Here is a 24163-nt window from a genome sequence, read left to right as displayed (position 1 = left end):
AAACTCAACCAATTTTGCATCCAGAAATTTTCCTCATATACAATTTATATTCATAGATATTGATTCCCTCCTCCTTGGTATCTGCTGCTGATTGAGATTCTCTTCAGCTTAAACTTCACTATCATGAACACAGAGAACGTACACCAGGTCCTCACAGCCAAGAACACTGCTTCAATAGACTCCCACGGAGAGCAGGATTAACCCGGGCCTTTTAAAAATCAGTCCTTGCTAGTAGAAATGACATCTGCACTTGTGTGTTCATTGCAACACTGTTCACAATAGCCAGAATCTGGAAAAAAAACGAGTGCCCGAGAACAGATGACTGGCTAAAGAAACTCTGGTACATCTAGACAATAGAATACTATTACAGCTGTTATAAAAGATGAAGTCATGAAATTTGCATATAGATGGATCAACATGGAAAGTATCATGTTAAGTGAAATGAGTCAGAAAGAGAGGGACAGACATAAAAAAAATTGCACTCATTTGTGGAAGATAAAGTAACAGAAGGGGAGACTAACACCCAAGATTATTAAAGCTAAGTACTGGGAGGATTACCCCATAGCTTAGAAGCCGGCCTCACATACTGGGGAAAAAGGCAGTTCAGTTAGAGAAGGGATAACTGAGTAAATGGTCTAGGAGGATCTGCTTGGGATGGGAGATGCACCCTGAAAGCAGACTATAGACCAAACATGATGGCCACTCAATACCTCTATTGCAAACCACAACTCACAAAAGGAGAGAGAGAGAGAGAGAGAGAGAGAGAGAGAGAGAGAGAGAGAGAGAGAGAGAGAGAGAGAGCAGAAGGGAATGCCCTGCCACAGAGGCGGAGTGGGGTGGGGGGGTGGGGATGGTGGGAGGGATGCTCGGACCATTGGTGGTGGAAAATGGGCACTGCTGAAGGGATAGATACTCCACCATTATATGACTGAAATGCAAGCACGGAAGTTTGTAAGTCTGTAACTGTACCTCATGGTGATTCACTAACAAAAAGAAAAAACACTTTTTAAAAAAAATCAGTCCTTGCAAAAGCTACCCAAGAATATGACACCTGTGAAGTCACGAGTGCAAGTTGTGGCATTGTTATTTGTTCCAGGCAGGAATTGCCGAGTAACAAGCACCCCAAACAGTGATCATTTCTCATTTTCCGGTGGTGCGATTGGCTGGTTGGCTCAGCCGCTTTTCCTCAAACTCACTCTGGTAAGAGGGTGGAACTGGGGTCTGCGTGTGCTCGGAGCTCCTGCCTCCCCTCCAGTGCCAGGCTGCTTCCCGCCACGTCCAACACGTGGAGGTAGAAGCTGCCGGGCCTCTGGAGGGTCAGTTTCCAGAGCGCGCCTGACGGCCCTTCCAGCTGCTCCCCACTGGTCAGTGCAGTCAAGAAAGGAGGCGGGCTGTGAGGTACGGGGAAGTGGCCCCGTCTCTCTAGGGGAACGGCTGCCAAGAACTGATGCCCATTAAAATGCGGCAGATCCAGAGCCACCCTAAGTCACATTCTGAGCAAGAAAAGGGGTCAGGGAAGGGTCTCTTGCGCCCAGCCTCTGACCCTGGTGGGCAAGTTCCAGCTGCTTCTCGGGCTGTTCCTGACACTGGTGTCAGGGAATGATCCCTGATGGTTTCACCTAAAACACTGCTGCTCGCGGGTCCAGCCAGTGACCCGACTCTCGGAGACCCGTGAAAGTTGCCCCTGAGGCACTAACAGGGAACAAAGATTCAGGGGCTGTTGCAGAGACTCGAAACTCTTTTCTCACTTGGTGAGAAAGAGGGAACTGACCCTTATTTCTTCTGCTATGCTGATCACGTGTGATGTGTCGCGGGAGCACAATCTCACACATGTGTGCACACACATGCACACACATACATGCAAAGACATGAGCACATACATACGTGCCCACCGTGTATTCTGGGAAACGGTAATATAGAAAGCTTGTCTTCCGGTGTTTCAGGATTTGCAAGGGGGTGTTTTGCAGCGAGCTAAGCTACCTTCCTGAGGAATAGATACCCAGCGGCCCTCTCCAAGGGCCAAATCAGGCAACTTGCGGTCAGCTCGCCTAAGTGCAGGACCACAGGAAGTGAGTCTCGGATAGGGGAATACCACGTTCACTTGAGAGAAAAATCAGAATAAAATAGCGGAGGCTTTCCTTGCACCTTGGGACTGCCGCGCGCTGAGAGGTGAACAGGGTCTGCCTTGGGCTCCCTCAGGAAGGCTCAGGCTGGTTCCACACGCCAGGTAGCCCCCAGCCTTTGCGTGGGAAACAGCACCGAGGTTAGCGACGGGGAGCAGACATGTTTCCGAAGAGCTGAGAAAACAGAAGTTCAGCTTTCGAATGGGAACTTGGCCTTTGACTCATTCTCCAAGGGAGCTTTCACGGCGCTTCCTGGTGTTCGCACCCAGCCTCCTCCAGGCAGACTTCAGGGGGAAGACATGTGCGGGGAAGCCGGCCAAGGCTTGGGACGGGGAACACATTAGATGAGGTGAAAAATTCAGGGACCCAGCCCTGAACCTGTCAGGGGTCCGACACTGCTCCACACCCTTCAGCAGTGGATGCCCAGCCTGGAACGTCATGAGAAATGCACATCCCTGTCCGCAGGGGGGACTCCCAAGCAGTGCTCAGGCGGGGGTGGGGTGGCAGGACCACACCTGGCAATGCTCCGTTATGCAGGCCAGCGGTTCTGTGCTTGGCCACCAGGACTCACCAGCAAGAGACCCGGGGACCCAGAGCTTCCTATGTGCTGGGCATGCACTGTGGGCTCCAGCTGCCCCCCGTCCCGGGAAAGTATGTTCTTGGGCCTCTCTGAGAGACACTCCGATCTCCCCCCAGGCGACTCCCCGGGGCATTCCGCAGGACCCTCAGAGCTTGGCTCTGTTTTGGGTACATATATGGAAATTTTAGGAAAAACATAAAAAGTTGGAAAAACAGGTCTCCATGGGCTGAGAGGAGAATACAGGAGATCAGCACTTGCCGTGCACGTGGCCATTTTGCCCAGAAGCCTGTTTCAATCCCTGGCACCACACATGGTCCTCCAAACCCCGCCGGGGTGACTCCTGAGCACAGAGCTAGGAGGAATTCCTGAGCACTGCTGGGGATGACCCAAAAACCTAATAAATGTCTCCTGGTTCTCAGGGTCTGGCAAAAAGTTTGTTTGTCTTTGTCTTGGGATCGCGCTCGGGGCTCACTCCTAACACTACACCAGGGATCTCTCCTGTCAGTGCTCAGGGGACCATATGCAGTGGCAGAGATCAAACCTGCATCCACCCGTCATGTGCAAAGCAAACACGCTACCCGCTGTGCTCTCTCTCCACCTGCCACGTGGGAGGCAAGCATGCTACGGGCTGTACTGTCTGTCCAGCCCCTGGAATAATGTTTTCCACCCTAAGTCAGGATGAGAAATGGCGTGGGTCTCTGGCCAGGAGGAAGGGTGCAGGAGGAGCAGGGTACAAAGGCCACGGGAGAGCCCAGTCCCTCTGCTGGCCTCCGGGAGGGGGCAGTGGCCTGGGGAGGCAGGGCACACACCGAAACACCCTCCCTGCTCTCCTCTCCTCTCAGCAGGCCCTCAGCGGCCCCTCAGGGGCCCTACCTGTCCTCTGGACTCCAGGTCCTTCATGCGAGAGATGTCATGGGTTTGCGCGGTAGCTCAGAATTGGGCCTGGGCTCAGCATCAAAACCAGCCTCAACCAGCGCATCAGAAAACCTCCTGTTTGAGAGGAGAGGAAGCATCCCACATGCCCAGGCAGGGAACGGAGGCCGTGCTAGGGGCTGGGCGTGAAGGAAAAAGGAAATGTGGAAGTACCCAGTGAGCAAGTCATGGACACACCTGTTCGTGGACACATCTGTTCGTGGACACGCCTGTTGGTGGACACACCTGTCCAGGAGGGGCGGGATTTGCACGGACACCCTCTGGGTCCACCTATCCTTGCTGCTGGCTCCCCTGCCCAGTGTGCAACCATGCCCCGAGACCACGCCTGGGCACCTCCCTGACCAGGCCCAGCTGTGGGGGCCACACAGCCCGGGTGGGACAGCCACACCCCGGCCACGCCCAATCTGTGGAGCCCACACAGAGATTTTTCTCAAGACACCAAAAACGATAAAATATCTGAGAGAGAAATTACCCACATTCAACATCACAACACTTTCCTCTTGAAAAAAATCTTAGGACTAACCTTGCGCCCACGGAGTGGTTCCAAGTCAATCTGTCTGTGGGCTGAGAACTCTGGAACCTTCTCAGGATGGGGGCGGGCCAAGTTCCCTGCCTGCTGAGAGGCCTGGAGCCCCGCCCACACCCAAGGCCTGCGCCTCACAGCCTCACAGGTCCGCAGCTCACCTCACAGAGGGCAAGCGGCTGTCACCCCAGCGCCACCGCTCCGGTAGCGCCTGGCTCTGTATGGGTCTGCGTGACACCTTCGAATGTCACAGTGCTGACAGCCCAGAAGCAACACAGCAAATCAGATGGGAAAGTCGCGTGGAAGCCCACTAGGCTCAAAGAACGAAAGTGGAAGAATCAACTAGCCCGACGGCTCAGTAAAGGACTGTGACTTTAGTGACACCCCTGCGAGATGTATGTTGTACAAGCAAAGAAAGTAGATTATTTTGTGCCTATTAAGGGGGCACTGAGGGGGATGCTAAGGGGGTGGGTGGACACTGGAGACATTGGTGGAGGGAAAGTGGCACTGGCGATGGAATTGGCGTTGGAACATTGTGGGCCCGAAGCAACTGTATTATGAAAATAAATCCTGGTGTTTAATAAAATAAAAATAAATAAAAAAAACCAATGGTAGGGAAATAAAAATCCCTGGAGAAAAGAAATTTTTATATGACAAAAAAGAGTGATAAGTACATCAAAAAGAAAAAAATCAAAGTAAACCAAAAGTCTTTTCTTAAAGGCAAATGTTTTTAAAAGCACGAACTAAACACTTTCCCTTAGTTTCTCCCTTTTTGTTCAGATGTGCTGTGAATGCTACCCATGAATGTGACAGGCTGTTGGAAAAGAACCTGATTTCCATAAATTTCTTTCTTCTTCCCCTTCAAAAATGTGCTGAGTGATGCAGTAACTGATATTCAGGCCTGCTGACATACCTTCTTTTAAGAATCATATTTTCTTTTTGTCTTTGGGTCACATCCGGCGGTGTTTAGGGTTAATCCTGGCTCTGTGCTCAGGGCCTGGCGGGCTCAAGGGACCATACAGGGTGCTGGGGATCCAACACAGGTCGGCGACATACAAGGCAAGTGCCTGCTTGCTGTCCCATTGCTCTGACCCTTCACCCTATTTTCTTTGTGCAGTTTTTCATGAACTACCATGGGAAGGATGGGTTTCACTCTCCGGGTGGTCTCTCCAATTCAGCCCGGCCGTCAGTGAGGGCCCGAAGTAGGTGCCAATCGTGATCTGCAGACTGTGATCCCCTCAATGTCAGGGGGGCTTTACTTCATTCCTCTTCTCGATCTCCACCGACGCAGGCAGTTTAAAAAGATCGTTTTGTTCTGGCCTTATTTTCTAAGCCAGCTTTCTGAAAACACCATAGTCAACAAATATTATGTTAGACCGAAGTTTGTTCACATTCTAATACAGAGACAAACAAAATGTCAGAAGGTCTGAGAGGCGAATTTTAAAATACGTGCGGACACTGCAGTGGGAATAGCTTTGTGAGAATAGCGGGTGAGTCTGCAGCCTTTGAGGGATGCATGGCCCGGGCAAGCCTGGACCGAGTCTAGAGAAGCCCAGTGCCAGGGCAGAGGAAGAACTTGGCTGGAGAACGTTGCTTTCTCCCTCCACAAGCCCCAGGGCTGAGCAGGCAGGGCCAGGGGCGGGAAGAATCCCAGGCTGTCTCTGCCCACCTGCTCCTGATGCCCACACACCGAGGCAGGTCAAAGGCTCGGGATGCACCTGGCACACTTTCTCCTTCCCCCGATGGTCAGGCTTGGTCCCAGGAGGGCAAGTCACTGGGGAACCAACAGGTGGCCTCCGGGTCACTGCCCGGAAGTTGTATCCTGATTTGCCATTAGACTCCTCAGAGCCTGTCTTCGCTGCCTGTTCCCTGCCTGCAGCACACCTGGAGCGCCTGTGGGCTTAGCTGTCCAGCGCTGGGCTTGACGTCTGCTGACTGATGCAGAGCACCAGGCGATTACCCAGGCATCTCCACCCAAGGACGCCCAGGAAGGCCACAGACCCCCCCTGACAAGAACCATGTGGTGGTGGGTGGGGGGAGGCTCAGGGTTGGCATTGCTGTTGGGGACAGGCCAGGGCTGAGCCCTGGACTCTGCCTGGGACGGACCCGGCCCTGCTTCCTGGAGGTTCAGGCCGAGTTGCTCTGGTGGAATCAGAAGAGTTTGATTAGTTCTGGCGGATCGGGGGAACGACTGATGCATAGGGCGTGTGTCGGGAGGGAGGAGGTACCATCAGAGAAATGGCGGGAGGCTTGTTTGAGGGTCTTCACTCTACCTTGAAGAACTTTCCACAGAGCAATGCATGAAGCAAGCCTTAGGCAGTGGACACCGGGGTGAGGCAGAAATCCTCACAGAAGCGCCCCGTTTCTTGGGAGAGGGATGCTCTATTTAGGGTTTCGGGCATCTGGGTCCTGGGTGAGCTCAGCCTGAAGAGACTGGTTTGGGCCCAGTGACGCTCCAGGACACAAGGGAGGAAGTTCTGGAGTCTCACTTCCAACAGTCAGGAACCAAATAGTAACCGGGCACCTTTGAGGGGGGCAAGGCAAGGACCCCAACCTAGAGCCGGGGTCCTCATCCTGCACTGTCCTGCTGGCCAAATGGGACCAGTGCTTTGGTGAAACGTCTGTGCTGACCAGGAGCTAAAGGACAGCAGTCCGGGTGGGGGAATCGGCTTTGGGGGGTGGACTCTGGCCCTACCTTCTTCTGGGCCTCTCGAAGCCTGGAAACCTTTTCCACCGTGTGGAAACCCTTCCCCACGGACTCAGCCGGCTCTTCCAAAGAAACCAGAGGAGGAAGAGTCTGGAGGGAGGGAAACAAACCCTTCTTTCCTGGGTAGATATATACACATGCTCTGCCATGGCTCGGAAAACGACAACCAGCTCACACAGAAGCTTCCAGAATCCAAGCCCCAACTGTCAGTTTCCCCCTGGGAGCCGTGCTCAGGCAGGGCAGGTGAATGAGAGCAGATGGTGGCATTCCTTGGGGACAAAGCCCGCCTGCCCACGAGGGGCTCAGGGTCAAACTCTCCCAGGGAGTCAGAAAATGGTCCATCCTTCCTCAAGAGATTCCTGCTCTGAATGCGGGCCCTTAACTCCCCTCTTCCTGCATCCCCAGGGGGCTCTCACGTCCAGATCCCAGCAGTGAGGCGTCTTCCCATCCCACTAAGGGGACTAAGGACACAGAATTTCTGAGCCCGAGAAACGCCAATCAGATGAAAACAGTCTGTGCCGCTCACTGAGCCTTTGGAGTGATGAGTATTTTCTAAGGTGCTAGAAACTGACCCTATTTATTCTTCTTGCTGTTAATGAGGCTGACAGAGATGTCCGAGTTTCGAAAGGTGCCTTGAGCCTGGCACTTGGCAAGGGAAGGTCCCCTGGCTCCGTCACAAGACTCCACCAGGACTGGCCGCTGGATTGTTAGCCAGGCCTAGGCATCCGTTTCCCACAATAAGTGAATCATCATTCTTGAAAGTCATCAGAGAAGAGCACTGGACTTAGTGTCCAGGGGCCTGAGTTCCAGGCCACCCGGTGACTCGGATGAAGTGGTCGGTGCAGGGGGCAGGATGTGACACCTTGCTGTGAGTCAGCATCAGCAACCCAGCTTGCTGCTCCCACGTGCTCCCGGGGTCTCTCCCCCGCCCTGAGCTCTTCACCCCGTCCTTCAGTTGCAAGAGCCCTTCTCATGTGCTGTGAGCTTGATGTGCAACCAGGTCTAGTCATAGATGGTGGGTGTGGGGTGGGGAAGAGAAAATACAGCCCTCTGGGAACATTCTAGGGGCCCATTCTGCCCTAGGACTCTCTCTCTCTCTCTCTCTCTCTCTCTCTCTCTCTCTCTGTGTCTCTGTGTCTCTGTGTCTGTCTGTCTCTCTCTGTGTGTCTGTGTGTCTGTGTGTCTGTGTGCTGTGTGTCTGTCTGTCTGTCTGTCTGTCTGTCTGTCTCTCTCTCTCTCTCTCTCTCTCTCTCTCTGTGTCTGTGTGTGTGTCTCAGAGAAGCATCAACAGCAACCCCTCTGGAGGACTCTTCAGAGTTACCTCACAGACCCTGGAGAGGAACGGGACCCAGGTCAAAGAGATAGTACAAAAGGTAGACGCTTGCATGTGGCCGACCAGAGTTTGATCCCTGGCACCATACCTGGTTCCCTAAACTCAGCCAGGACTGATCCCTGAGTGCTGAGCCCCGCGCACTTCCTGGAGTGGCTGGGAAAAAAAAAAGGTAAAAAGGAAAATGATTCCCTGACATGAGATAAAAGAACCCAGCAGGCTCCAAGGACTCATCAGCCGCTGGTGCCAGCGCAGGTGGTCTCTCCCCTGGATACTCTGTTTCCTCCTCCCATCAACCCTTCTCTCTTGAGGACTTGTCCTGTGAGTGGCGAGGATGGAATTTGAGTTTGGGACACTATTGGGCCATGGAAAGGCAGACTTCAGAGTGTGTTTCAGTGGTTTGTGAGATGGATATTTTGAAGCATCGAGCACAGGCAGAGCACAGAGTCGGTGTGAGACGTGCTCCTCTCTTCTGCCCCACTGCTGTTGGCAGGTGCCCAGGCGTGCGATGGGCCAGGAAGGACACTGCAGGCTGGACCAGCGAAGGCACCAAGGAAGTGAAAGTTCTCGGGGAGGCAGACTCCCGGCGCCTAGATGAGGGAGTGGCTTACCCCATCACGAAGGGGCTTCAAGAACAGTCTACGGGTGACAATTTGGTAAGGGTTGCTGCTGCAGAGATTTAAGGCAAAGAATCAGAACAGGAAGAGAATCTTAAATTGGTTGGTGGCTTGAAACCCACTCAGGGCTGAAATCCAGTGCCAATGTATGTTTAAAATTTAGTCTCAAAAGAAGAAAAGGAGAAAGGGGGGGCAAGGAGGGAGGCAAAAAGCAAACTAAAGAGTTCTCCCTGAGTATGATTTCTCACGCACGACAGAGCCTGGCAAGCTCCCCGTGGCGTATTCGATATGCCAAAAACAGTAACAATAACAGGTCTCATTCCCCTGACCCTGAAAGAGCCTCCAATCATTGGGAAAGATGAGTAAGGAGAGGCTGCTAAAATCTCAGGGCTGGGACAAATGGCGATATTACTGGCACCTGCTCGAGTAAATCGATGAACAACAAATGACAGTGATACAGTGACAGTGATGATTTCTCACACTTTTAACCTCTTTTGCCTTTCCAAATGTCCAGTGAGCACAATCTTGTCATCAGACATCAAATCCTTTCTCCAGCATTCCTGAGTTTTTACCAAAATGAGCGTGCTCATGGAATTATATATATTATTGTTTCACAGTAAACTGAAAGACATAATCCTCTAAATAAGAAAAAATACCCCAACCACAATCATATTTATCTGAAAAGTACAAAACAATGGGAGTGGAGGCGGCTTTGCTTCGCCTGTGAGAGATCAGGTTCCATCCTGGCACCGCATCCTGGGTGACCCCCGAGCCCTTGAATCGACTGAAACCCTGAGTAGCCCTGAAGGTGGCTCAAAAAGCAAAATATCTGAGAACATCCAAAGGAGCTGGCGCTTTCTTACAGGCATGGGTCTTCATGTCCCCACAGCCCTGGTCGACACAGAGCTGGAGCAGAGGATGAGAGGGGAAATCTCACGCACGGGGCTGGATGCTTCCCTCCAAGATTGTCGACATTTGAGCAGCAGTGCGCAGGAGCGGACTCTCAGACCACACCACCCTGAAAACACTTTTCAGTGGAAACGGCTATGGCATTGTCAGGGACATCTGGGGCCAGGGGTTTCCCGGCACCCGCCCTCCTTGAGCGTCCCTCCCCCCCTCGCCCCCCCCGTGGCTCCGCCCACCACTGAGCTTCCCCATCCCCCTGGCCCTATGGCAGCTTTGTGTGCACATGCCACAAGTTTTGTTTATTGATTTGGAGGCCACGCCCACCCAGTCTCAGGGGTCACTCCGGCACCACGGTCCCCAGGGGTCTCTCTCAGCCGTGTTGGGGGGACCAGGTGGTGCGGGGATCCAACCCTGGGTTCCAACATGCAAAGCATGAGCTTCAGCCCTTTGAGCCTTTTCCCTGGCCCAGATCACAACTCTCATACCCACTTTGCCGTCGAGGACCTTGAGCCAGAGAGAGTCCCCGAGTTTATTGCCTTTGGTCACCAGGAGTGACCTCAGATGACACTCACCAACTCCAGTCTAGTCTGAATGCGTCTGGTCAAAGGATTTTTTGTTTATGTTTTCCTTCCAAGGTAGCAGGAGAGTTGATGAGACAATAAATTAGATATGAACAATTTGACCCAGGGTGAGAAAACAGCTGCCTTCCATCTCTACCAGCGTCTAAAGTGAAGTTCCAGGCTCAAGACCCCGTGCCAGGCTGAGTCTCATCTGGGGAACCCTGGAAGGGGGCAAGTGAACCCACCACCTGTCCTGACAGAGCTCCAGCAGGCAAAAACCTCTGGATCCCAACTGCCGCCATGCTCACAGCTGATCTCCATGACTCGGGATTAGCCTCACCCATGAGAGTGGATCTGCTGAAAAACTCAGGTAAAGGGTTTGTAATTGAAATCTCCAGGCTCTCATGGAGTCAGGAATGGGTGACCTCCCCCCATCTCCCTATTCTTCCGGAAGCCTGGCAGTCATGCGCAGGAACCGCCTATGGTGCCTTATAAGCTCATTAATTAAAATTTTAGAATTCCTGGAGCAACATCTCATACTCTACACCACTTATACACCAAGAGTAGCATACCACATTTGATAGAGTGTAAAATAGAAGGCAACTGATCTTATTCTGATCAAATATATGTGTGTGTGTATGTGTGTGTGTGTTAGTATACAATGGTTCAACCTGTAGCAACATGTTAGTGATCTCTTATACAAGGGCTCAAGGGCTCCAGGGTGAGATACAACAATCACACACTTTCCTCTAAGGAAACTTTTTGGGATCATTTTTAGCATATTATTCATAATAAGTAACACAAAATAAATTATTTAGGACCTGCTTTGAGGACATGTTTGGGCGGTGGTGGGAAGATTCAAAATAACAGTGGTGGGAAAGTGAAATGGTATTGGGATTGGTGTTGGCATATTGAATGCAATAAATTATTGTGAATAACTTTTAAAATATAAAATAATTTTTTTTTAAAAAAAAAGAAAGAAAAGTGCGAGGATATGCAGAGAAGGTTCCCAGGTTCTCTAGGAGAAAAGCATCTTACCCGCCAGTGAATAAACAATCAATGTCTGTGGGCTGATAGAAGGGTGTCCACCCACAAACAGGACCCTAAAAATAAACAGGCCCAGCTTTTGGCCAGCGAGTGTTACTGACGTGGGCAATGAGACCCGTGCTCACACATCCCACCCGTGTCATTCATCCGTCTTTACCTTTGCGCCCGTGTCATCTTTTCCACCTCTGGGAGTTTTTATGTTGTGTGTGTGTCTCTTTCAAGTAGAAGGGGACGGAAAGGAACAGAGCTGCCCTAAAAGGAATGAGGAAGTGAGCGCTCCCGGCTGGGCGGGCTGACTGAGCCCGTGCGCTTTCCGGTGCTGGTAATATTCTGAATTTCCACCTTCCCGCCCCCTACTTAAAAAGAAGAGCACATGTGGGCGCGGGCAGTCTCCTCAACACTTCACTCTGATACTGTTCCTCCACAGCTCGTAGGAGTTAAACTCACTCTGGCTGGAGCCCTCCGGGGTAAGTACCAGAAACCAGCACCTGCCTAACCCCTGGCCCCGGCTGCCCCCGGGAACGGCAGCCGTGTTTCTAAGGACTCCAGGCAACAGAGCTCTTCTCTGGATCCAGCCCGGCTCTCTGGGGCACGGCCGTTTTGTCACTATTAGCTATGTGGCTTTTGTCTGCTATAAGTAGTATCTTGGGGATAAGTTTTTTTTCTTTTTCTCTTTTGGGTGAAATGAGAAAAGCCAAGGCATTTACACAGGGCTGGGCAGACTGCACCTTCCAGATGGGTGTTGGTTGTGATTGTGATTGTAATTATTGTCCCCGTTATCACTTGGTGTGGCTTGGCCCAGTGAAGCTATCTATAAATAATTTTGAAGTTTGTGTACTGGGGTACCATTTTAAATAGCCCGAGGCATCTGGTATCATCTACCAGACTTTAAAGGAAACCTTTCTACCTAATTAAGAGTTCCAAACTTTGTGTGTTTTGGCTAAGCGGCCCTAAAGTTGGCTAACTCAATGCTCCATCTAACTCTTGTCTCTGTGATTTCTTGTAGACGGAGCCAAGGTCACTTGGCAGTGGAATTCATCACTGGAAGTTAGCCTTGATTCTAATGAAATTAAGAAGCAGTCACAATACTGTACGTGCCCCTCTTGCGATTATTAATTCATATTTTCCACCAGCAGGAGTCAAAAGATGTTTACCTAATTTGATTCTTTTTTTCTTTTTTAGTCAAAAACACTAAATGCTGAAAATATGGAGACATTAATTGAATGTCAATCCGAGGTAAGGAAGCAATTTTTTTAAATCAAAATAATTTTTATCTGAACCCTGAGATAAAAAGCTTTGTGTTTTCATTGTCATTGGCACGACAGTTATCAGAGTAGAAAGATAGCACTATATCTATGCAGTCAGTTCAATACATTATTCAAGATCTTATCTGATGATAAGGAAGACTTGAATCATGATTCTGAAAGCTAGAGAAAAATCCGTGCACTCTGTGGATTCATTTTTAATATGAATAAAATGTTTTACGTGTACTTTGAAAGGAAATGGAGAAAGAACTGAATTAGAACCAATATATTTTCAGGGGGACTTGAAGGAAAACAGGGTGTTGGCATCATGTGACAATGAAGATAACATCTGCCAGCTAATTGGTGAGTTTTGAAAATGTACTGGCCTTTTATGTAAGTGCTAACAAGGGGTGTTCTTGGTTCGCAAAACCACAGTGCTTTACTAGGAATTTTTTTTATAAATGTTCTCTTACTGACCACAGAACATTAACACTTACCTGACAGGCATGCTCCAGTTCACTAGAGCAGCGAGGCACTCTGACAGATCAAGTCCTCTCGCGGAGTCAGGCACCCACTCAGCTCTCCGGAGGTTGTTAGTGGGGCTGGGTATCTTGTGGCCCTTCCCTTGGACCCTGAAAGCAAGAACTGCCCAGAGCTTCGTCCCGATTCTTCCCTTTTTTGTTATCATTGAATCTAAGAACTCAGATGCAACTCTTGTTGATCTCAAGTCACGGAGACTCTCCCCAGACTTTCATTAGTGTTTTTCATAACGCATTTCATTGTATGGGGACTCCCTTTGTGCCCCGCATGTACCCCTCCCTATTATAAGAAGTATCCATGGGCAGTGACCAGGTTCTCCCCCTGGGAGGGGGGCCCTGCACCCCCAGTCCTAGGGACTCTGTACCTGGAACCCTTTCTCTCCTGTTCCACCAGACCTCGAGGGTCACACCCTCACTCCCCACCACTGGCTGGAAGCTCTGCCTTGGCTAGGCCAGTGGGTGGCTGACCGTCCTGATGGGCTGGATTATACATATGTTAATAGTGCAAACCCAAAGCCACATTTTCATTATTGTGATTAAACTTTATTGCACATGCAAAAAAAAAAATGAGGCCATAGTAAAAGAGATAGGGCATTTGCCTTGCACATGACTGACCCAGGTTCAACCTGTGGCATCCCATATTGTCCCCCAAGCATTGCCAGGAGTGATTCCTAAATGTAGAGCCAGGACTAATCCCCAACCATTACTGTGTGTGACCCAGCCCCACCCTTCCAAAAAAAAATCATAACCTTGTAACATAATTTTGACCCCCTTCTCCTGGACCATAAAGAAAAGCCGCTTTTCTATCTTCTTCTACTTGGCAGTAGAAAAGTACAGACTCTAACGGTAATGCATCTAGAAAATATTGCTTTTATAATTAGACTTGAAAAGAAGAAGAGAGAGAAAGGAGGAAGCTGAGGGATGCAATACCCATTGCACGCATATGTCCCATTTGGCAATACAGATACTCCCTATTGCCCAGTCTGTGTTCAAGCCTTTCTAGAACAGTTTCTGCTTGTCTGTCCCCAAGCATCTTGGGGCGGGGGTGGGTCTGGGCTGTGGGATGGGAAACGTGCCCATCCCTAGAAGGACGGCAAGCAGGCTGAATGCTAACAGCTCCCTCTAGCAGCTGGTGCCACTGGCAGTGGTTGTAGAAGTCGGTGGCTCCCCTGAGTACCTTCCTCCCCCATCTTAAGCAAGCCAGCTTCCTTCCAAGTTTCATTCACTGGTTAAAGAAGGGAATTAGGTAATCTATGTCATGCCAACATTTTCCTCTACATTCGTTAAGACTAAGATGGTTGCATGGTTGTTTATGGCTGCACAGTCAAGCTTTGCTAATTTTCAGCAGCAAACAGCTGCTGAGCTGTGAAAACAGGAAAGGTGGAGCCCTTGAGCCTTGATGTTGCTGTTTAGGGGCTGGTTGCCCTGGTAGCAGCACAGTTGTTCTGGGGGGCTGATTTTTCTAGAAGATGCATTCCTTTTGCTTTCTTACTTTTTCAACTTCCCCCACACAGCGTATTATAAATGGCCTTATGTGGTGTATGATATCCACTGGGCTGGAGTGATAGCACAGCGAGTAGGGCATTTGCCTTGCACACAGCCGACTCCTCCGCCCCTTTTGGAGAGCCTGGCAAGCTACCGAGAGTATCTCACTTGGCAAGCTACCCGTGGTGTATTCAATATGCCAAAATCAGTAACAACAAGTCTCACAATGGAGACATTACTGGTGCCACTCAAGCAAATCGATGAGCAATGGGATGACAGTGGCAGTGATACAGTGATGATATCCATTGTCTTACCTAGATCTCTGTTAACTAACATTTTAACCAAATCTTTCCCCTTTCGCCTTATTTTCTTGATTGCAGAAGTTAAGAAGAGAAAGAAGGGGCTATCCTGGCCTTCTCTCATGAGAAGGCTTTCTCATTTATCTGATTTTTCTGGAGCTTCAGAACCAGAACTGAAAACATCCCTCTTTGATCAGCCCTTGTCAATCATCTGCGGGGACAATGACACCCTACCCAGACCCATTCAGGTAGGGGAGCATTCACTTGTACATGACCTATTTCTGCTCTCTGTTGAATGGGAAGTTTTTGGGAAATTGGATTCTTTCCCCAAGAGGACTCAGGGCCACACTCGGCTGTGCTCAGGGCTTATTCCTGGCTCTAGATACAGGAATCACTCCTAATGGGACTTGAGTGACCACAATGGGGTGCTGAGGATAGAATCCGGGTTGGCTGATTCTAAGGCAAGCACCTTGGCTGCTGTGCTATTTCTCTAGCCCTGGAAAATTGGAGTTTTTCAGGAATGTCATTCTAACTTATTGGGACCAACCTAGACTTGTTTGCATAGAAGGGCAGTTAGGAGAACACCGGACTTTATACCATCTAGAAATTACTCATATCTGCCAATGACCTCAGATTGATGGCTCCCCCCACCCACCCATCTTTCAGACTTCCTGGGGTTAAGAATGTTCAAACTCTCCTGAAAAATCAATAGGCAGAGGTGGTGTAATGATATAAAGCAAATGATGAGAAACCCAGTGTTTGTCTGTGATGATTTGAAAGGAGGCAGGTCTGGGATCATTCCACAGTGTGTAAAATTAGAGCATTTTAGGACTTGCCTCTCTTGAAAAAATGGGAGAATTGAGGAAGACAGTTGATAGTAATTAAACTGAAAGTGAGACTTGGATTTCTGAGTCTCTTGTTAAGACTGACACCAGATGACAGAGAGGATACGATAGCAAAGTTGGCTACTGTTCTCGTGCATAATTTTCCTTCTCTTTCTCCCACCTGAACATCAACTTTTCATTCACTGTTGGCAGCAGAGTGTGGGTCTTCAAACCAGAGGTAACCTGTCAACCCTACCCCATTTCCTGCAGGATATTCTCACTGTCCTGTGCCTTAAAGGACCTTCCACCGAAGGAATCTTCAGGAAAGCCGCCAATGAGAAAGCCCGGAAAGAGCTCAAAGAGGAGCTCAACTCAGGAGGGGCAGTGGAGCTCCACGAGCAACCAGTACACCTGCTGGCCGTCGTCTTCAAGGTGAGCTCAGTACCACGCCAAGCGCGTCCCCAATAGGCACGTGACACATTAGCTCTAGGAAGGAAAAAAAAGTATGCTCTTCTTCCTGGTAATCAAGGTAAACTCATCCTGGGGTTGAATTCTTTCTAAGTTAGGCCTTTGTTTATATCAGCATCTCTGTTTTCAGAATCACAGATTCTAACAGAAAAAGATGCATTTAGTCATCCCTCACACACACACCCCACACACACACACACACATACATCATTGAGGAGAAAAGACACTAGATTATCCTGTGGCCAAGCCGAGGCCGCTTAGCTGGTAGCTTTCTGTGCCTAAAGTTTGGAAGCTGCTAAGAGATTTCCCCCGAAAGATGGATCAAATGCAGAAGGAAGTGGGTGCGTATGGCTGGGTGAGCTCAGGTCTCTGAGAGGGATGACGCTGCCGGAGGTGGGGGATGCCTGCATATCAGACAACACACATAGGCCAACCCCTCTCCGTCTCATCCTCAGGACTTCCTCAGAGGCATCCCTCAGAAGCTGCTGTCCTGTGACCTGTTCGAGGAGTGGATGGGGGCCCTGGAGAAGCAGAATGAGGAGGACAGGATCGAGGCCCTGAAACAGTAAGTGGGCAGAGCCATTTCAGACAGGAGGCCTGGAGAACCAGGGAGAAAGCCACAGTCGCTAGGACAACATAAAGCTCTTGGCAAACAACAACTCTGCAGAACTTAGAAATGATCTCGAACCACCACTTTCTTAATTGTTCCCCTGATCATGTTGTAAACACTATCACTATCATTCTGTTGATCCTCAGTTTGCTCAAGAGGGGGCCCAGTAACATCTCAGGGTTCGTCCTAACCCTGGGATTTTAGCAGCCTCTCTTTACTCGTCCTTCCCAATGGTGCCGCATTAGAGGCTCTTTCGGGATAAAGGAGAATGAGGCCCATTATAGCTTATAAATATCTATTTTCCATAAAGACTTCTCATAAGAGCATAAAAAATGCTTCATCTTCGTTTGATGATCACAGTTCAAAGTGAAGGCAAATGGTATGCCCAGAACACAGTCCACCTGATGGTATTTGAAACACAAAGATTTTCTACACGGCTATCAGATTACTCAAAGAGATTTTACAAAAGTTTTAACTCTGCAATTGAACACAGGTGTTCACCCTTCATAACTGGAGGGACTATGCAAAGAATCAAGGCTGTACTGTTGGTGCCCATTACAGGAACTGGTCTCCTTGGTCTCCAAGACCTCATGGTTAACCAGTTTCATTCCAGGTCAGCTGCCACTGAGTTTCTGAATGAGCATTGCACAATGCTACTTGTGAAAACCCCCCTTCCTCATTTTAAAGGAAGTCTGGATTAGGCGGAATCTTTCTATCTGCTACATGAAGTCCCCCAGGCCTGGGGCTGCCTCCAACTCTAACTTCCTTACACTTGATTGCAGGGTCGCAAAGAAGCTTCCCAGGCCCAACCTCCTGCTTCTCAAGCACCTGATCTATGTGCTGTACCTGATCAGCAAGAACTCAGAGACCAATAAGATGGACGCCAGCAACCTGGCCATCTGCGTCGGACCCAACATGCTGGCCCGAGACAATGACCAAAATCTGTCCTTTGAAGCCCAGAAAGACCTGAACAATAAGGTTTGTTCTAGCTTCTCCCTGGCCAACTCCTTATTTAATAAATAAGGCAATGCCTCACTTTTGATTTGCAAAAGTAAAACCCTGGGGTGCTTCTGAATTTGTTTGACTCCAGATCACAGGGACTCTATGATATTCTTTTGCCAGAAATTATGTGCATTTAACTGAACTGAATAAGTCTAGGCCTTTGTGCTCTGTAACCTCATGAGACCTAGGAGGACACTACAGATATTTGTATCTCTGCCCCCCCTGGATGCAAAGGCCCTTTGCCTGGGTCCCCCCCTTTTGCACACTGAACTCTGTTGGTCCAAAAAATTTGAAAACAAATTTGTAAAACTGACTAATGAAAATGTTCCAGTGTTGTTTGTATGGTTTTGTCTTGGGGCCACACTCAGCCCTATTCAGGGGTTATTCCTGACTCGACACTCAGGAATTACTCTTGGAGGTGCTTGGGGGACTATATAGGATGCTGGGGATTGAACCCAGGTGGGCTGCATGTCTACCCACTGGACTATCTCTCCAGCACTATTTAAAAAAAAAATTTAAATCACAGTGCATACCTCAAAAATAACTTGAATATATGCGATTCTACCAAATTCCCATCTGCTCCTTCACATAAAGACATCTTATGCTTATCCTGACACTTCCCTACCAGAGGCCCCACCCCACAATATCCCGACTCTGCCCAGTCCGAAGAGAAAGAGAGAAAAAAGATGTCTTTGAGCTGACAGCCTGCTTATTCTTCCTCACAGGTTAAGTCACTGGTGGAATTCCTCATTGATAACTGCCTTGAAATATTTGGGGAGAACATTCCAGCACATTCCAGTATTGCTTCTGATGATTCCCTGGAACACACTGACAGTTCAGGTACGGAATGTGAACTTGACTGTGATGATGGGGCAACTCTGTGGTAGCCTCCAGGCCTCCCCAGCACGGTGAAGCCTCACCGGTGCTGGAAACAAGTGACCATCACACATTACCAAGTCATGGAGACTCCAGACAGGTGGCAAGTGGGAAAGCCTTGCTCTCAAAGTCCCCTGCCCCGTCTCCTGGGCCTACCGAGTCAGCCTGCAACTCTCTCCCTATTCTCAATCTCGAAGACCTGCAGATGTCCCTAAATTACCTTTAGCCAGAGGCTTTCAGTAAGAAAAAATCTGGTTCACACCGTCTGGAAAATGGGTCCATTAAAATTCACTAACATGGAAAAGAACTCATGGAGAGAATGATCCACAGCAGAACCCCTTTTATGTTTAAAATAAATACATTTTTAGTGAATTTTTCACTTCTCACTTGTCCTTCCTCCCCTCCTCTTCTCCTTCTCCTTCCTCTTTCTTTTCCTCTCGGCCCTCTCTTTCCCTACTCCTTCTACTAAAAATGTGGAAAGAAACAAAATGTTAATATAGAGGATTTCTTTCCTACCAAACCTCAAAGTAGCATCAACAAAACGCCCCTGGGCAAAAGCAACAGAAATGAAGAGTAGGAGAACTGGTCTTCAGTGGGAAACTGGGATGGTGTGCGTGCGTGTGTGTGCGCCCGTGCGCCAGGGAAGAGGGCATTAGGACAGCGGAGAGAACTCTAGAACAATGGTGGAGGGAAGTGGTCAACCCAGACTGGGGCTGCTGATAGGTCAAGTCTTATCCATGAAACCCCATCAGTTACAGCGCCTTAAACCACAGTGCCAATAGTGGTCTCAAGTGTGTTTGCTCTTCAAACCCCGTTTTCCCTTGCACTCACTGGCTTGCCTCTCTGCTTCTTTGCGTGCTTATTTCCACTCTGCAGGAGCTTGTGTCCCCACTGTGTTCTCCCCTTTCTCTCCTCTCACATCTTTCTAAACAAATGTCAGTCAGTAAAAACTATCTTGCGTCACCCAAAAAAAAGTGCCTCTCGGGGCTGGAGTGATAGCACAGCGGGTAGGTAGGGCGTTTGCCTTGCACGCGGCTGACCCGGGTCCGATTCCCAGCATCCCATATGGTCCCCTGAACACCGCCAGGAGTAATTCCTGAGTGCAGAGCCAGGAGTAACCCCTGTGCATCGCCGGGTGTGACCCAAAAAGTAAAAAAAAAAAAAAAAAGTGCCTCTCCTAGAGTCAGGATGGTGGGTAGGCGGGAAAGTGGGGGCACTGGTGGGAGGAAGTGGACACTGCGGGAGGGCCTGGTGCCGGGGCTGGTGTGCCCGAAACCAATCATGGGCCTCCATAAACCCGTCCCCGCCTTCCCTTTCCTGCAGACACGTCCACCCTGCACAACGACTCGGCCTATGACAGCAATGACCCCGACGTGGACTGGGGCAGCGCCCTGGGCTCCCCGTGCAGTCAGCGACAGGCGCCCTCGGACAAGGCGTCCAGCTGGACCCCCCGGAGCATCGAGCGGCAGTCGTGGGAGCCGAGTCGGGAGCCCGCGCTGGGCAAGGTGGCCAGGCTCAGGGGCACCCTCGGGGCACCAGACAGGAGCTACTCGGAGCCCAGCATGCCGGGCGCTCGGGGCGACCCCGAGAGCCACAGGCTGAGCCCCCCGCTTGCAAGGCGGGCGCCGGGCTTCCAAGGCGCGCACTCGGACAGCGAAGACGCGGAAGACCCCTTCCCAGAGGAGGAGGCGGAGGGAGAGGAGGAGGAGGAGGAGGAGGAGGAAGAAGAAGAAGAAGAGGAGGAGGAGGAGGCGGCGACTCCCGGCGCGGAGAGCCCTGTCCAGCGCCCGCCGGACCCCAGCGGGACGCCCCCGTGCCCTCGGGCTCCCCAGGCGCCCCGGGGCTCCCTGGACGCCTCCTCCGAGGGCTCGCCCGCCGCGTCCCCCGCCAGCCCCAAGCGGGGCTTCTTCGGCAGGCACCAGTCCTTCACCAGGTGGGAGAGGCGCAAGCCGCCCCGCGCGCTCAAGAAGCACTCGCTGTCCTTCTCCTTCCCCTCGCCGCCCGGCGCCGGGCCCGCGCCCTGCAGGGGCTGCCCGCGGGGCCAGCCCGCCAAGGGCCCGAGGAAGGACGCGCGGCTGGCCGGGCGCGTGGTGCGGGAGGGCCTGTGGGACTGGCCCGGCCCCGCGGCCCCGCCGGAGCCCGGCGCAGCGCGCCTGCTCGGGCGGCCGGACCAGCAGCCCGCCGGGCGGCCTCCCTCTTACCAGGAGGCCATCCGGGACCAGACCTCGGGCCTGGCGGCCAGCGAGGGCAGGACTGTGGGCAGCATGAGGGCCCGGATGCTCAGCCTGGACGCTGGACGCCTCCCGCCGCTTCCTGCCCAGCACGCGGGGGCCGCCCTTGACGGACACACCAGCTGCCCCCAGACCGGGAGCTGGGAACCCAGGGGCACTGTGTGTGCTTCTGCGGACACTACAGAGCCGGGGACTGTCCCCCGGCGGCCGGAGCCGCACGGACTCAGAACCGTGGCTGAGTCCAGACCCGAGGACAAGAGGGACAGTCTCGTCTGGAGGTGCAGCCAGCCCGTGTTTGAGGCCGAACAGCTCCAGTATGCTAAAGAATCCTACATTTAGGCCCCGCCCGGGCACCAGCCCCGGGGATCTCCGAATGCTTGGTGGTCTCCAGAACGTCTGTTTTCTAAGAATAAGCTCCTTTAGAAAAGTTGTGGAGACGCCTCCTCCAGGAAGCTAGCTAGCCACAACTTGCTGGGTACTGCCCATTTACGCCTGAATTTGTGCAATCTGTAGCAAGTGTGCAAAATGCATTCTGGACAAGACGGTTTTGCAAAGAAGCCTTGGCCCGTGTCTGCCATTTGGAACTTGCATCCTCATGAGGGTGGTGTTGTTCTTTGCCTCCTTGGCACTTTTCGGTTGATTGTTGTTTACAAATATTTATATAGACAGATACATCGATAGATATGGATATCTCTATATATACATATATATACATGGAGAGAGAGAGAGAGATGTAGTCTTCCCCCCCCCCAGTTTTGTCATTCCAGTCTTCCACAACTTCATTGTGGGCAAATATCAGAAGTCCTGTCAGAAGTTTCCTGAAGTAAGCAGCTTGGTGATAACCAGTGATCACAGTAAGGAGAGACATAAAGTTCACTGCCTGGGGTTATCAAAGACATTACCAACTCCAGTGAAAGAGAAGGCCCTTGTTAAAGGGTGTGATGAATGTTTGAATCTGCCCTTTCAATCAACAAGTTTTAAACTGGCATGAATGAGTGAAAGATGTGTTTGTGTCTCTGGTAACTGAGTACTCCGAGCTCCGTCGTGCTGGTAACAGGATTTCTGAGCACTTCAAGCTTCTCTGTAGTTTAATTGATGTTTGATCCAGGCATGTGGAAGAAGTTACTTTATATGCCATGGGGGTCATATAGATAACCATCAATATAAGCTCACTACAATAAATTGCCTTTCTTATTTCAAAGTCAAAGAGTGGCTTCTTTCTGACATGTGGCCTCCTCTTCTTAACTCAGATAACCATGTGAAGAGCTTTCCTGCGTTGTCTCATCCAAAAGCTTCTATTGCTTATGCATTCATTAGGATATCCTAAGAGACAGAGGGCCACTACTGTTTTTCAGTGGTAGAACATTGCTTCACATGTGTGAGACACTGGATTATATAACCGGCATGCATGCACGTGCGCGCCCTTGCGCCCTTGCGCGCGCACACACACACACACACACACACACACACACACACACACAGGTGGGTTGAGCATCTTTAGACAGAAGAGTTCATCTGTCCCTACCTTCCAATCATTTGCAAAGCCATAACAATGTCATTACTTTAAGCCATTTTTTTCAGGATATGGTCATTCAGATGCCAGAAAATTAGGTATGTAAACATGATTGTTGTAGAATAGCAAGTGTTTTCTGGATTCAGTAGATTAAACTTTACAGTACTTTTACCCACTCTTAATTTTGTAATGATGAGTTTTCTTAATTTCTACCAAGGTATAACAGTAAAAATTTTGTATACATTAGTTGTTCAATGATTAGTATATCTATTTAGCATCTTTAACATACTCCTATTTATTGACTTTTCTCATAAAACACTATATTTTGTTTTATCTTTTAATTGAATCATTATAATTACTAAGCTATAAAGATATTTATGGTTGGACTTCAGGTGTATATTTTTCCAACCCGAATCCCTCCACCCGAGCCCATTAGACTCAATCAATGTCTCCAGTTTCCCTCCCACCCCCAGCCTGTCTCTGTGGCAGGCACTTTCCTCCACCCCCACCAAGCTCCCATTGTCCTAGTGCTCCCTTACCCCCTCACCTCTGCCCCTGTGCCAATCTTCCTACTGCATTTCTCTTTCTTTCTTTTTTTAAATTTTTTTTAATTGAATCTCCATGTGGAAAGTTACAAAGCTTTCAGTTATACAATGCTCAAATACCCATCCCTTCACCAATGCACATATTCCACCACCAGGAACCCCAGTATACCTCCCCCGAGACCCCCCACCCTTCGTTTGTGTAGCTGATAAGTTTCACTTTACTTTTCTCTTTACTTTGATTACATTCAATATTTCAACAAAAAAGTCACTATTATTGTTTGGAATCCACCCCCCCAAGTCAGACCTGTTGAAAAGGAAGCATTTGATAATTTGTTTTCCATTGTTGACAATGAAAAGATATGAGGTCGCGCGGCTGCGATAGTGGCCGTGCGGCTTTGGATTTCTGTATTTTAGTAACTAAGTCCAGGGAAATTTCTGCCAAAAATTGCATCACTGCAGGCTCATACCTCCCTTTTGTGGTTGTCACAAGATGGCGGCCGGGGCTCAGTTCACAGTCTAGAGACATTTCTGCAAGAAGCTGCTGGTGCCCAAAGTAGTTTAGCTGCCCTCTGGGGCCATGGTCATTCAGCAGCAGAGAGAGCATTTTTATTTCTTAAGAAAAATGTATGTGTTGGTTAGCTACCAGAGTGTGAAGATCTATCCTTTTGGGTGTAAGTTACTAATAAGTAATAGAAGCTTTAAAAACTGGAGCCAAGATTGCTTGAGACAGCATGTTCATATGTAATACCACTAAAATTACTTTTTTCAGCACTACAAATAATGCATAAATTCCAAGAGTCAGATTCTTCCCCTCCCACCACAGACTTTTTTTTTTGGGGTCACACCCAGTGATGCACAGGGGTCACTCCTGGCTCTGCACTCAGGAATTACTCCTGGAGGTGCTCAGGGGACCATATGGGGTGCTGGGAATTAAACCCAGGTCGGCTGCGTGCAAGGCAAGCGCCCTATCCGCTGTACTATTGCTCCAGCCCCCTACCACCGACTTTTAAAAAGTGATCTTTTTCCAGCATTGAACGCTAGCAGTTAAAGTTACAATTTTAAGCTTCTGCCATGTGTCTGGCACTGTTCTAAGTGCTTGAAGATTGAAAGAAAAATTTCCTGACGTTTTCAGTAGGTGCTTAGAGCAAGTCAGAGAATGATCAATAAAATGAGACAATAAGCTAAGAAGTCTCCAACCTTT

At 49.9% G+C, this 24163-nt stretch overlaps 1 protein-coding gene across 1 annotated transcript; it reads left to right on the top strand.

Annotated features, from left to right (window-relative positions):
• The first annotated feature begins 11731 nt into the window (after window positions 1-11731).
• TAGAP (T cell activation RhoGTPase activating protein) lies at window positions 11732-22167 on the top strand. The gene is made up of 11 exons (XM_055136751.1): window positions 11732-11793; window positions 12333-12416; window positions 12509-12562; window positions 12867-12933; window positions 14975-15141; window positions 15988-16149; window positions 16641-16750; window positions 17578-17773; window positions 18523-18637; window positions 19997-20361; window positions 20416-22167. The coding sequence occupies exons 2-11, from the start codon at window positions 12390-12392 to the stop codon at window positions 21241-21243; spliced, it is 2091 nt and encodes a 696-aa protein (XP_054992726.1). The 5' UTR covers window positions 11732-11793; window positions 12333-12389; the 3' UTR covers window positions 21244-22167.
• Window positions 22168-24163: the final 1996 nt, after the last annotated feature.

This window comes from Sorex araneus, chromosome 4, assembly GCF_027595985.1.
Source record: "Sorex araneus isolate mSorAra2 chromosome 4, mSorAra2.pri, whole genome shotgun sequence".
NCBI lineage: Eukaryota > Metazoa > Chordata > Mammalia > Eulipotyphla > Soricidae > Sorex > Sorex araneus.
This window is presented reverse-complemented; position numbering and strand designations above follow the sequence as displayed.

Excerpts from the sequence above, each read along its gene's own strand:
- TAGAP (XM_055136751.1), top strand. The coding sequence starts at position 12,390 with ATGAAATTAAGAAGCAGTCACAATACT. Across the intron at positions 16,150-16,640 it reads TGCTGGCCGTCGTCTTCAAG|GACTTCCTCAGAGGCATCCC; the intron begins GTGAGCTCAGTA and ends TCTCATCCTCAG. Across the intron at positions 20,362-20,415 it reads ACCCCTTCCCAGAGGAGGAG|GAGGAGGAGGCGGCGACTCC; the intron begins GCGGAGGGAGAG and ends GAAGAAGAGGAG.